The sequence below is a fragment of the Monodon monoceros genome, unplaced genomic scaffold, assembly GCF_005190385.1.
Source record: "Monodon monoceros isolate NGI ecotype Baffin Bay Population unplaced genomic scaffold, NGI_Narwhal_1 Super_Scaffold_15, whole genome shotgun sequence".
NCBI lineage: Eukaryota > Metazoa > Chordata > Mammalia > Artiodactyla > Monodontidae > Monodon > Monodon monoceros.
In genome coordinates this window covers 57,757,296-57,770,378 of record NW_021703771.1, presented here as the reverse complement: position 1 = coordinate 57,770,378, position 13,083 = coordinate 57,757,296, and the positions used below count along the sequence as shown (strand labels likewise).

The window sequence follows — 13,083 nt, the reverse complement described above, 5'->3', positions numbered from 1 at the left end:
TACTCAGTTGATTCTCAAATCATACAATCTGCCCTTAATTCGTAATGCAGAAAATTATCCCCAAGTCTAAGTTCCTTTTTCTCAAAATTTTTATTATACATTTTCATCAGTTCTTTTAATACATGTATGAGTCACTCCTGTTGGGAATCATTAAGGGAAGAAGGGCTCTGAGGAATGAAAGTGGGTATTCTCATATTCTGCTGAAGTATAAACTGGTACAAAATTTCTGGAGGGCAACTGAGCAGTGTCTACCAAAAGTCTTTAAAATGTTAACAATTTTGACCCAAAAATTTCATTTGTACTGCTATGATTCAACAAAACACAAAGGTTTAGCCACAAAATATTTAATATAGCATTTTTTCCTAAAAATAAAAATATTGGCAGCCATCTCAATATCCTACAACTGGGGAATACATTGAGGAAATTGACTGCAGTGCACAAAACAGGATAATATGCAGTCATGAGAAATTATAGAGCAAATGCTTAGTGTTAGAGAATGATTTTCAAAAGGTTAAAAAAAAATGAATCTGTCAATGGTTTTATTTAACTCATTACTTAATGAAGAGTAAAACGTTAAAACTGGACCAAAGGGCATTTGAGAAGGTAGGCATTTATGGGCAATTTAATAAACAAAGGTTCAGATAAGAGACAGATTAGAAACAAAATTGATTAATGTCCAAGAGGACAATAAACCATAACTTTTGGGATTATCACTATGCTCCACCCCCCGCCCCGCCCCGAGTCCACCAACACAATAGACATTATTTACGTCTCAACACAAATCTCCAAGTCAACCTCTGCCTGTACAAAGTGTAAAATAGTCTATCTAGGCAACAGAAAATCAAACTTGCAAGTCCAGCAATACCCTGGAAAGACACCCACTTATCCCTTTTACCTATTTCTAAGTTTCAGATAATTTTTCTGATACTACCTCCTAGGGTTGACATGAGAACTGTACGTGTTAATACACGCAAAGCGCATAGAAAAGTGCCTGGCACAGAGTAATCATTAGCGATCATCATTATCACAGACGTAATTTTGGACTTTTGCTTATTCATTAAAACAATTTACTTATAAAAGGAAAAGAGACAAAGTAAATGACAGAATAGAAGTTTTCTAACGAAACCATTTGTGATTCATTGGAAGTTGAGAAAAAAAAAATCATCCTAGAATCCAGTCTTTTCTAAGAAAGGGTATTAAAACATTCTTAAGTGCTATTTCACTCTATTTGTCTTTAGAACATCGTGGGCTTGGGAGGTGGGAATCAACGACTTCTAGTGACAATATTTAAAGGTCTGAACATTTGGACCAAGAGTGAGACAAACCAGGCAGTGGGAGGTAGGATGGGGGAGAGCTTTTTAGAATGTACATTATCGGCAGCAAAGCAAATGAATTTGAAAGCAGCTCAGTGGGGGATGATGAATAAGTTTCTCCAGTTAGAAACGGTAAATAGAAATTTATTTTATAACGCCCATAATTACTCTTTTAAGATTTATAAAATGTTACTTTCACTTGCTTTATTTAATGTCACCCCAGTTATGTTGTTTTAACAACTTTACAGCATATTATAACAGCTTTCGTGGCTTCACTTGCATCCTCAATTTCCCCAACTCTGTTTTCCTATAAGGTCTTAGGTTCCTCAGTCATGAATTCTTCATCACACAATTTCAAGGATCTTCATGGTTTGGCAAGTCTCATTTGTACTTCAGGGTCTGTGCAAGAGATCATACCCTTAAAGACTCTATTTCCCAGTTGCAGTTATAAACATTAGTTGCAAAAAATAATCCTCATGGAGGGTTGGCTAAAGGTTAGAAAAGCTATTTACTCCAATTGCTCTGATGTTAGCAAAACAGACTCCTAAGAATCTGATCAGAGTTTTGGACCTCCTCCCTAGAAAAAAATGCAAGTATGCCCACCCATACAACATTTTGTATATGATTCCAGGAGGGTTATTGAGCCACTGAAATCCCTCTATGGATCAGTTGAGCCTATATAAAGACCTGCTGTTTTAATTTTGTTTGTTTAATCTTTTATTATAGAAAATTTCAAACATTCACAAGAGTAGAAAATAATAGACAGAGTAGTATAATGAACCTCCTTATACACGTCACACAACCCCAACAGCTATTCCTCCTAAACCGATTCTGTGGTCCTTCTCTCTTAATCTGTCTTTAAATCAATCTAAGCCATCAGATAACCATACACTCAAGATATACTATTGGCCCCTTCACTGTTTTCACCATACAACCATTAGGCATGATTATAACTTAGAATACCCTGATGAATATTCAAAGTGACCTCGAGAAAAAAATTTGCTTTTGTACTTCTTTCAAATTCATTCTGAGGAAGTTATCCATGCCATACCACCCCACCCCTCCCCAGAGATCATTACGAGGACAATCTGCACTTTTTTTAAGCTACTTCTTTGGGATTATTTTATGAATACTATGAAATCTGTAAAGCTTTTTGGTAGGCAATTTAAGTATTGGTTGCAATTGTGAGTGCCACTTCTTTTTTCATTATATTAAAATTCATTTCTGGCAACCTTTAAAATTCATTTAAAAGTTGATTTTTGGTGTGATTATCCTGTATCCCGCCATTTCATTGGACTTTAAAATTAATTCCTAGAATTTTTCTGTCAAGCCTTTGAGTTGTCTATGTACAAAATTGTATCATAAGTGTGTGATAAGGTCATCCAGAAATAATAATGTTGAGACTTCCTTTCTAATTATTAATCCAGTTTCAGATCTCATAACATTGACCTGAAATTCCAGAGTATTAATTAAATAATAATTTTGGTAAAGGATCATCTATGGGTTTTTTTTTTTAATTTTAAAGAGAATGTTTTTGAATTTCACTATTAAATTAGGCTCTAGTTTGTTGATTTTACATTGATATGCTTTGTCACATTAAAAAATGTGTCTTCCGGGCTTCCCTGGTGGCGCAGTGGTTGAGAGTTCGCCTGCCGACGCAGGGGACACAGGTTCGTGTCCCGGTCCGGGAAGATCCCACATGTCACGGAGCGGCTGGGCCCGTGAGCCATGGTCGCTGAGCCTGCGCGTCCGGAGCCTGTGCTCCGCAGCGGGAGAGGCCACAACAGTGAGAGGCCCATGTACCGCAAAAAAAAAAAAAAGAAAGAAAACAAAAAACACTACAATGAGGTATCACCTCACACCAGTCAGAATGGCCATCACCAAAAAATCTACAAACAATTAATGCTGGAGAGGGTGTGGAGAAAAGGGAACCCTCTTGCACTCTTGGTGGGAATATAAACTGATACAGCCACTATGGAGAACAGTATGGAGGTACCTTAAAAAACTAAAAATAGAACTACCATATGACCCAGCAATCCCACTACGGGGCATATACCCTGAGAAAACCATAATTCAAAAAGAGTCATGTACCACAATGTTCACTGCAGCTCTATTTACAATAGCCAGGACATGGAAGCAACCTAAGTGTCCATCGACAGATGAATGGATGAAGAAGATGTGGCACATATATACAATGGAATATTACTCAGCCATAAAAAGAAACAAAATTGAGTTATTTGTAGTGAGGTGGATGGACCTAGAGTCTGTCATACAGAGTGAAGTGAGTCAGAAGGGGAAAAACAAATACCATATGCTAACACATATTATGGAATCTAAAAAAAATGGTTCTGAAGAACCTAGGGGCAGGACAGGAATAAAGACGCAGACGTAGAGAATGGACTTGAGGACAAGGCAGGGGGAAGGGTAAGCTGGGACGAAGTAAGAGAGCAGCAATGACATATATACACTACCAAATGTAAAACAGATAGCCAGTGGGAAGCAGCCACATAGCACAGGGAGATAAGCTCTGTGCTTTGCATCCAACTAGAGTGGTGGGATAGGGAGAGTGGGAGGGAGGCCCAGGAGGAAGGGGATATGGGGATATATGTATACATATAGCTGATTCACTTCGCTATACAACAGAAGCTAACACAACATTGTAAAGCAATTATACTCCAATAAAGATGTTAAAAGAAAAAACAATTTAAGCCTTTACATTTAAATGCAGTCTGGTGGTGTTTACAGATATTTTATTTTTCTTCTATGATTATAAGAAGAAACAACTGGGAAGATTGTTGTTTAAAGTAGTTATAAGAAATGTTTCTGTAAAAATCCAATGCTGTCTTGTGCTATGATAATGAAAGCAACATAGAGACTGGGATATATGGGTGGCCAGACTCTCACTGTTATTTGTTAATTACAGTAGTGTGGAAGAAATCCTAAATTTGGTGCCAGGTCCTAGTGCGAATCCTGTTGAGTCCGTGCTATGGTGTGTTATATTAAAATCTATGGTACGTGGTATGTATTTTGTGATTGTGGATTCTATTCATTTATTCACATAATTTTGGTGTTCTATTGTCAAAATATTCAGAAGATTGTCAAAGGCAATGGAAAAACCAATTGCTCTCTTTGGTAAACACGGTGTGAATCACTCAGAAAAGAGGGGTATCCTAACTTGTTCTTTCCACTGTCGATGCCAAATCTGAAAAAAGAGAATTGACGACCAGATTAGACAGATAGCAGAATTCTGAGTAAAAGAAATTACATTAACTGTGTGCCTGGTGCAGGATTTCTTATCCAGTCCCTGCTCAATCTAATAGAACCCAGGCCTCAGCCATGACTTAAGGAGTCACTGGAGAGAGTTAAGAAAACATTTGGAAGACCTTTGAAGCCTTCTGAGGACTGGTCAGGGATGATCTTCAGCATCACCCAGTCACTAAGGAACTCTTGCTGCCGATTCATTCTTGGTAACTGAGTCATTAGGAACTCTACTCAGTACTCTGTAATGACGGATATGGGAAAAGAATCTAAAAAAGAGTGGATATAGGTACATGTGTAACTGATTCACTTTGCTCTACTGCAGAAACTAACACAACACTGTAAATCGACTATACTCCAATAAAATTTGTTTAAAAAACATATACTTTGTAACAGATGTAGAGGTTGCCAAAGCTTTGTGATGTCTTCTGGAAGGTTCTCTACTGCCTACCTAATATTTTATAACTGAGTAATAACAAACAAGATTACCTAGTTCACTGAAGTGTCTTTTTATACCTTAGTACAGACTCGGCTAGACCTGAGAATAAGATGAATTGAGATCAAACTTACTGGCCCAAGGATATGGGCAAACAGGGCCCACCAGAGATCTGTATCCAAAAGTAGCAGGGGGCTTCCCTGGTGGCGCAGTGGTTGAGAGTCCGCCTGCCGATTCAGGGGACACGGGTTCGTGCCCAGGTCTGGGAAGATCCCACGTGCCGCGGAGCGGCTGGTCCCGTGAGCCATGGCCGCTGAGCCTGCGCGTCCGGAGCCTGTGCTCCGCAATGGGAGAGGCCGGGGTGGGATAGAAAAGGAGCATCTGGTAGAAATGGGGAAAACTGGAGAATGATTATCTTTGATACTCAGTACACCTTCAACTATCACAGGATACAGACCTATAATCCCTGGGTTTGAGACTGGATAGTCAATATCTGTATCTTACTTTAGATCTTACTGCAAACTCTCTGTTTATAGTGTTTTAGTCTCCAAACTAGTGGAGACAAATAACTAACAAAGCATTATATGTTCTGCAGAAGACAAGCTACATTAACAAGGATTCCAGCTACTCAGAGTATCACATGGATATTTCTCAACATTCCTTTCCATACTACACACTCAGAGGGGCTCTGTCATAATCTCATAGTCCTCCGTTGGTTTGGTGAGTCATGTAGACCATTCATGCAAGTTGATCACTTTGGCATCTAGAGGACCCATTTTTTCAGGGATCCACTAGGAAAACCTCAGAACCCCACCCCGTCCCCATGATCTGTCCAGGGTTTACAATACAAGAGTATGTCCCTTCACCTAAGGCCAAGTCTTCTACATGTGCTCCATAACCCATTCCTCAACTAGTATCTCAACTAGTGAGAATCCCATCACTTCTCTCTCCTATGTCTTCAACCTCTACCTCTCTACTTTGTGTTTTCTCACTAAAAACAAAGAAGAAAATCAAAAAATTTCATCCCCATCTATTTCCCTCTTTCCCTCCTCCTTTGCACAACCAAATTTCTCAAAATGGTGCCCATTTTCATCACATCTGTGGTCTCATCTCCTGGACGATCCTCCACCTGCTCTGCTGTGGCTGCTGCCCCACCAGTCCTCCAAAGACAGGAGCTCACTCAAGCTCAACCATGTTGCTAAACCCCAAGGACATTTTCAGACTGCACCTTTCATGTCATTTCAGCTGTGATCAGTCTCTCAGCCACATCCTACATGACCCTCTCCTAACTCTCCACATTCCAATCACACTGGCTTCCTTCGTTCCTCCAAGTCTAGATTTCATACTTGCTGTCCTTCCTTGAACTAAGCCCCTTCCTTAGGAGGCTTCTCACTAACTTATGATGTTTCATGCATAACTATTTTGTTCATCTCACAGCCCCAGAGCCTAGAACACCAGAGGCATTCAATATATATTTGTCAAACAAATATTTTAAGTTAGAGCACTTCTAGCAGGAGTCGTTATTCTAGCAGTCTTTCTTTGAGCATCCTCTCTGTCCACAGCTCTTCAGTTTCAGCACACCCACCACCATAATTACACATGAAATCTGAGAAAAATGGTCTTTGAGCAATTGAAAAGAGAATGGCAGTTATACATGGCAGTATAAGGTCAAAACCCTAGAGCTGAAAAATTCCTAGAGGTTATCTAGGAATACAACACTCACCCCACACAAACGTTATTGGTCAGCTGTGAAGAATACTGAAGTCTGAAAATGTTAACTGGATTCTATAATGCCTAGTAGATATTGGGTGGCAGAGTTGAAACTGGATGGACCACTGAGGCTGGATACTGGCACAGGCATTGCATTTGCAGTCATTGTGCATTTCCTTTGACTACTTTGGTTAAAAACTTGATCAAATTTCAATTCTGTATGGAAATGGAATCCCAAATATGGAATCTGCCAGGTGTCACCCACAAAACAAGAACCAGACAAGAGGTCTAAATTTGGCTTTTTGGTACCAGTTGTTGCAATTGTTTCATCTCAAGATTTTGCTACTAAGCTGAGCAGCATCATTTTATCTCCAGATTTGCAGCCAAGAGCTTTCATTCTGCTTTTGCTTCACACTGGTCTCTGTGTGACCTTAGACATATCACCACAGTGTTCCTTCACCCATTCATTCTTTCACTTGTTTGCTCACTTAACAGCCCTCTCTTGAGCACTTCATATTTGCAGGACATTGAGTTGGCTGCTATGCATGATATGAAGATGTGTGAGATGTTGTCTAGTCTTCGACAAACTTGGAAAACAAATGAGAAAGGAAAAAGCAATTTGCATATATCAGGATGTAAATAAGCACGTAATCTAAAGATCTGCAGGAAAAGAGTGAGACAGAAGAGGAGAAATCCTAAGAAAGAAGAAAAAGTTACTCACTGAAATTTACTCTTCTGGATGATGGTTATTTCCAAAGATTGGGTCTTGTCGGTGCTGTGACCTAAGAGTGATCAGTGAGGTTCTACAACTATGATGTAACAGAAAGAGCAGGAGACCAAGATGGAGTTTCAGGGCTGCCGCACACTTATTTTGCATCCTTTAGGCCAGTCAGCCTCATACAGCTTCAGTTTCTTCTTCTGTAAAACATGGTTAATAGAAAACTATTTTACAGGTTTGCTGTAATGTATGTAAAATGGTCTTCAAATTCTAACAAGGGCTTAGATGTATTATTTCACAGCATGCCCTGCTTTCTCACAGGATATTGTTAGAACCAGCTTCCAGTCTGCTAACTACAAGTCAGGGACCACTCTTACAAGATTATCTAGGCTGAGATTCAGGAGAGTGTAAATAGTTTTTTATTTACTATCTATGTGGCCCTATATAAGGCACTAGAGTCTATGAGCCTCTGTCTCCTCATCTGTAAAATAAAAGTAACAAAACTTATGCTACCAGATTCATAGAGTTGACATGAGAATCAAGAAAAGTAATCTGTTTGGAATGTTTTAAAAGGGTATATAACTGTTAAGTATTAAAGAGTGGAAAGAAATTGGCCTGTTCTTAAAATGAGAAATGTTTTACTTCTAGGTCTACTCGTTTTCCCCTAAAATGCCAACACCCTGAGATAGTACCATTAACATTTTGATGGCCATCCTTTCATGATTCTCTTTATGTCTATAAAGCCCCTCACCCACTCACATACCCACTCCCCTCACACACATGTTATTTCAAATGAATGGACTTTAACAATATACGGCTTTTAAAAAACATGGTTGGGGACTTCCCTGGCGGTCCAGTGGCTAAGACTTTGCCTTTCAATGCAGGGGGTGTGGGTTCAATCCCTGGTCGGGGAGCTAAGATCCCACATGCCTAGTGGCCAAAAAACTAAAACATAAAACAGAAGCAATATTGTAACAAATTCAATAAAGACTTTAAAAATGGTCCACAGCAAACAAATCTTAAAAAAATAAAAAACATGGTCACCTTTTCTATGTAATTGACCCCTCCTCAATGTACCTTTCAATAGTCATCTCAAGCTATATCTCCTCTATTGAGCCCCTCCTAAACACTGCCTCCACAAGGTAGAATTTCTCCTTAGCCCCAGGACACTGTTGATGCCTCCGTCATAGTACCCAATGCTTCATGGCAAATCCTTCCTTCTTAGCTGTTACCTTCTTAAAGGCAGGGACCATGTTTTAACCCCATTTCATATCCCTGGCATTTAATACAGTACCTGATACACTGTAGATAATGAATAGATAATCAAGGAATGAACAAGGTAACAAATAGATGAATGAATGAATGAATGAGTGAACTGCTACCTAGGATGTACACAAATTTTTAAATTGTTCCTTTCTAAAGTAGAAGGCAAGTCATAAAATTATTTTCATTATCTATGTCCCAATCATATGTAGTGAATTTGTTAAAGCATATATAATTTTAAATTATATATATATAGTCAAATCCGAAATGTAAGGCTTGGGAAACCTGAACAATATATTAACTGAAAGCAATTCCTTATGATTCTAAATCTTGTCAGGGAAGATAGTGAACCAGAGTCAACAGAGATTTCATGTGTTAAGTTTGAGAAGTTGTCCCAGTGAGATTATAATACTTATTGGTGATATCCCTGCTATTTATTCGTCTCCAGGACAAAATGGGCCAGCCCAGTTTCGCTGGAGGCTTTGTAATGGAAAATAAGTGCTCAATGCTTCTAAAATTTTAACATACATGGGAACCACCTGTGAATCATGTTAAAATGCAGATTCTATTTGAATTGACCTGGGTTGGGGTCTGAGGTTCTACATGTGTCCTGGGGTTGTCCATTTTTCTTGTCTATGGACTGCCCTTTGAGAAGTAAGGCAATAAAGAATAAGAAGGGGTCATTGCTGTCAACTCCATTTCCAATGACAATATCCTGAATCTTAAATCACTATGAACTTAACCACTGCCAACTGAGACCCCAGTTATTGGACTTGTTTTATGAAAAGGAGGAATAAAGGTATGTTTTGGCAATTAGTGTAACAAATGACCTTGAAATAACTGAGCTCAGATACTTACTACTAGTTCGCTCACCCTTTTTACTTCTTGAATGGTTTCTGTGGAGAGCTCATTTAAAACCAGAAAATCTTACAAAACTTAATTTTGCAATAGCCTCACCTTTGTTACCAAAGGAAATATTCCACCCAGACAAGCATATTTCCAAGGTATCAAATTTAATAGAAGCCAAGTAAAAACATATCATGTTCTACATGCAGCACAAACTCCAGAGACCATGAGCTCAACATTGGCATTCCAGCTCAGCAGAACGTATAGATGAACCAACTCAGAGGGAAAATCCCCCCTGCCTAAAGTGAAAGCAAACGCTACCTAAAAAGATTGTATTGAATCCATAAATCAATTGGGGGAAAACTAACACCTGAACAGTACTGAGTCTTCTAATTCATAAACATGGTATATCTCTCCATTTATTTAAGTCTTCTTTAATTTCTCTCAGCAAAGTTTTGCGGTTTTCACTGTACCAATCTTATACACATTTTATAAAATTTATTCCTAAGTATTTCTTTTTTTTTTTTTTTTTTTTTGCGGTACGCGGGCCTCTCACCGCTGTGGCCTCTCCTGCTGCGGAGCACAGGCTCCGGACGCACAGGCCCAGCGGCCACGGCTCACGGGCCCAGCTGCTCCACGGCACGTGGGACCCTCGCGGACCGGGGCACGAAGCCGCGTCCCCTGCATCGGCAGGCGGACTCCCAACCACTGCGCCACCAGGGAAGCCCCGTATTTCATGTTTTTGAATGCTATTCTAAATGACATCTTAAACTTTAGTATCTAACTGTCATTGCTAATATATTAAAGATACAATTGAATTTTGTGTATTGACCTTGTATCCTAGGACCTTGCCAAACTCACTTATTAGTTCTTCCAGCTTTTTAATAGATTCTAAATGAATTTCTAAGCATTTAATCATGTCTTCTGTGAATTAAAATCATTTTAATTATTCCTTTCCCATCTGTATTCCTTTTATTTTTTCCTTGACTATTGTACATGCTAGAACCTCTAGTACAATAATGAACAGAAATCATCACGAGAAAGGGCATCCTTATCTTATTTCTGGTCCTATGGGGAAAGCATTCAGTCTTTCACCATTAAGTATGACATTAGTGATAGCTTTTTAATAAACGTCCTTTATCTGAAAGTTCTCAGGGCTTCCCTGGTGGTCCAGTGGTTAAGACTCTGGGCTCCCAATGCAAAGGGCCCGGGTTTGATACCAGGTCAGGGAACTAGATCCCGCATGCCACAACAACGATCCCATGTGCTGCAACTAAGACCCGGCTCAGCCAAATAAATTAATAAATGTTTTTTTTAAAAAAAGAAAGTTCTCTTCTTTTCCTAGTTTACTGAGAGGTATTTTTTTTTAATAATGAAAGGGTACTGAATTTTGTCAAGTGCTTTTTCTGCATTTCTTGAAATGATCATATAGTTTTCTCCCTTATTTTGTTAACATGGCAAATTACATTGATTTTCAAATATTAAATCAACCTTTCAATTTTAATGTAAACCACACTTGTTCATACTTAATACACACACACACACACACACACACACACACAGCTAGCTTTTATTTGCTAAGTTTTTGTTATTTTTGTGTCTGTTCATGAGAGATATTGGCCTGTAGTGGTTTTTTTCCTTGTATTTTCAGTGGTTTTGGAATAAAAGTTATGCTGGCTTCATAATATGAATTGAAAAAAAATCCCTCTCTTCCATTATTTGGAAGAGTTTGAGTAATATTGGTACGAATTTTTCCTTAAATATTTGCTTGAATTCAATAGTGAAGCAATCTGAGCCTGAAGTCTTCTTTGTGGGAAAGTTTGAATTATGGATTTAATTTCATTAATAGATATGGCACTATTCAGTTTTCTATTTTTCCTTAAGTCGGTTCTGGTAATGTAAATCTTTCAAGGAATCTGTCCATTTCATCTAAGTTTTTACATTTATTGGTATATATTTTTCAATTTTCTTTTATTATCTTTTTAATATCTATAAAATCTGTAGAGATGTTTCCTATTTCACCCATGGTGTTGGTCATTTTTGCACCTTCTTTCTATTTTCTGGGTGAGTCTGACAACAGCCTTACCAATTAACTGGGTTTTTAAACATAGAATGAGGATTTGTTGTTTTTCAAAATGTTCTCAATTGTTTCTCCATTTTCTATTTCATTCATTTCTGCTCTTGTTTTCTTATCTCCTGCTACTTACTTTGGGTTTAATTTCTTTCTCTTTTTCTAGCTTCAGGTATAAGCTTAGATCATTGATTTGACACCTTTCTTTTTTCTACTATAACATTTAAAGCTATAAAATTCCCTCTAATCACTACTTGAGATGTACCCACAAAATTTAATATGCTTCATTTTTATTTTCATTCAGTTCCAAATAATTTATAAATGCCCTTGTAATATATCTTTTGACCCATGAATTATTTGTAAATTTGGTTTTTTGTTTCCAAATATTTAGGCATTTTCCAGATAGCTTTCTCTTATTTCTTTCTACCTCAATTCTTCAATGGTCAGAGAAAATACTCTACAATATATCAGTCCTTTTAAATTTATTGAGACTTGTCCAGCCAGCTTCCCTGAACTTTGATTGCCATCTTCAACTCAGTCAGGCCACCAGTGTTTTGAAGGGGCTCCCTTCCCAGTCTGGAATTTGCCTTTGAGTGAAAGCTGAGACATTTAGGATTTGTTTCTATTCCTCAGGGTTTCAACCTTATGCTGCCTATTGTCTAATGTCTGAAAACAGTTGTGTAATATATTGTGTCCAGTTTTCAAGTTGTTTTGGGGGGAAAGTTATGTCTGTTCATTGCTATTTCATCATGGCCAAAAGTGGAAGTTTGGAGTAGTTTTTCATGGATGACATTGTAAGACTAGGCAATGTGTTTGAAAGTCTAGATGGTAAAGTATGCCACATTGTTGAGGTAAGGGGCATGCTCTCTATTTCTTGAGGAACAATCATGGCTCCACCCAGTGAGGACTGAAGGGAAGGCAGTACCATTTTGTCACCTCAATGGTTTCCACCATGGGAATGGAAGAAACACCACCACCCTGCTCAGGGCAACATTCTTCCAAAGGGGCAACAGAGGCATGCATGGCAGAGCACAGGAGTGAATGATAGAGCCTTAGACGCTGGCGTTTGGGCATCTTCCTGGCAGAAGAATGGCAATAAACAGAAGCTAGGGCAGAAAATACTGGATAAGCCCGCTCAGAAAATCTTGCAATATAGGAAGCGATGACCTGGAAAATGGCTGACTCATTTTTATAGCAGACTAGATTTCCAAACTTTCATTTTTTTTTTTCAAATGACATGTCACTTTACATTATTTATTTATTTATTTATTTTTGGCTGTGTTGGGTCTTCGTTTCTGTTTCTGTGCATGGGCTTTCTCTAGTTGCGGCGAGCGGGGGCCACTCTTCATCGCGGTGCGCGGGTCCCTCCCTGTTGCGGCCTCTCTTGTTGCGGAGCACAAGCTCCAGACGCGCAGTCTCAGTAGTTGTGGCTCACGGGCCCAGTTGCTCCGCGGCATGTGGGATCTTC

The 13,083-nt window shown here is 38.7% G+C and overlaps 1 protein-coding gene across 1 annotated transcript in view; it reads right to left on the bottom strand.

Annotated features, from left to right (window-relative positions):
* Positions 1–7,578: 7,578 nt before the first annotated feature.
* Positions 7,579–13,083, bottom strand: part of AKAP7 (A-kinase anchoring protein 7) — a 156,303-nt gene continuing 150,798 nt past the window's right edge. Inside the window, exon 9 of the mRNA XM_029223815.1 lies at positions 7,579–7,635. Coding sequence (XP_029079648.1) covers positions 7,623–7,635 — 13 coding nt within the window. The 3' untranslated portion in view covers positions 7,579–7,622. The remainder of the gene's footprint in view (positions 7,636–13,083) is intronic.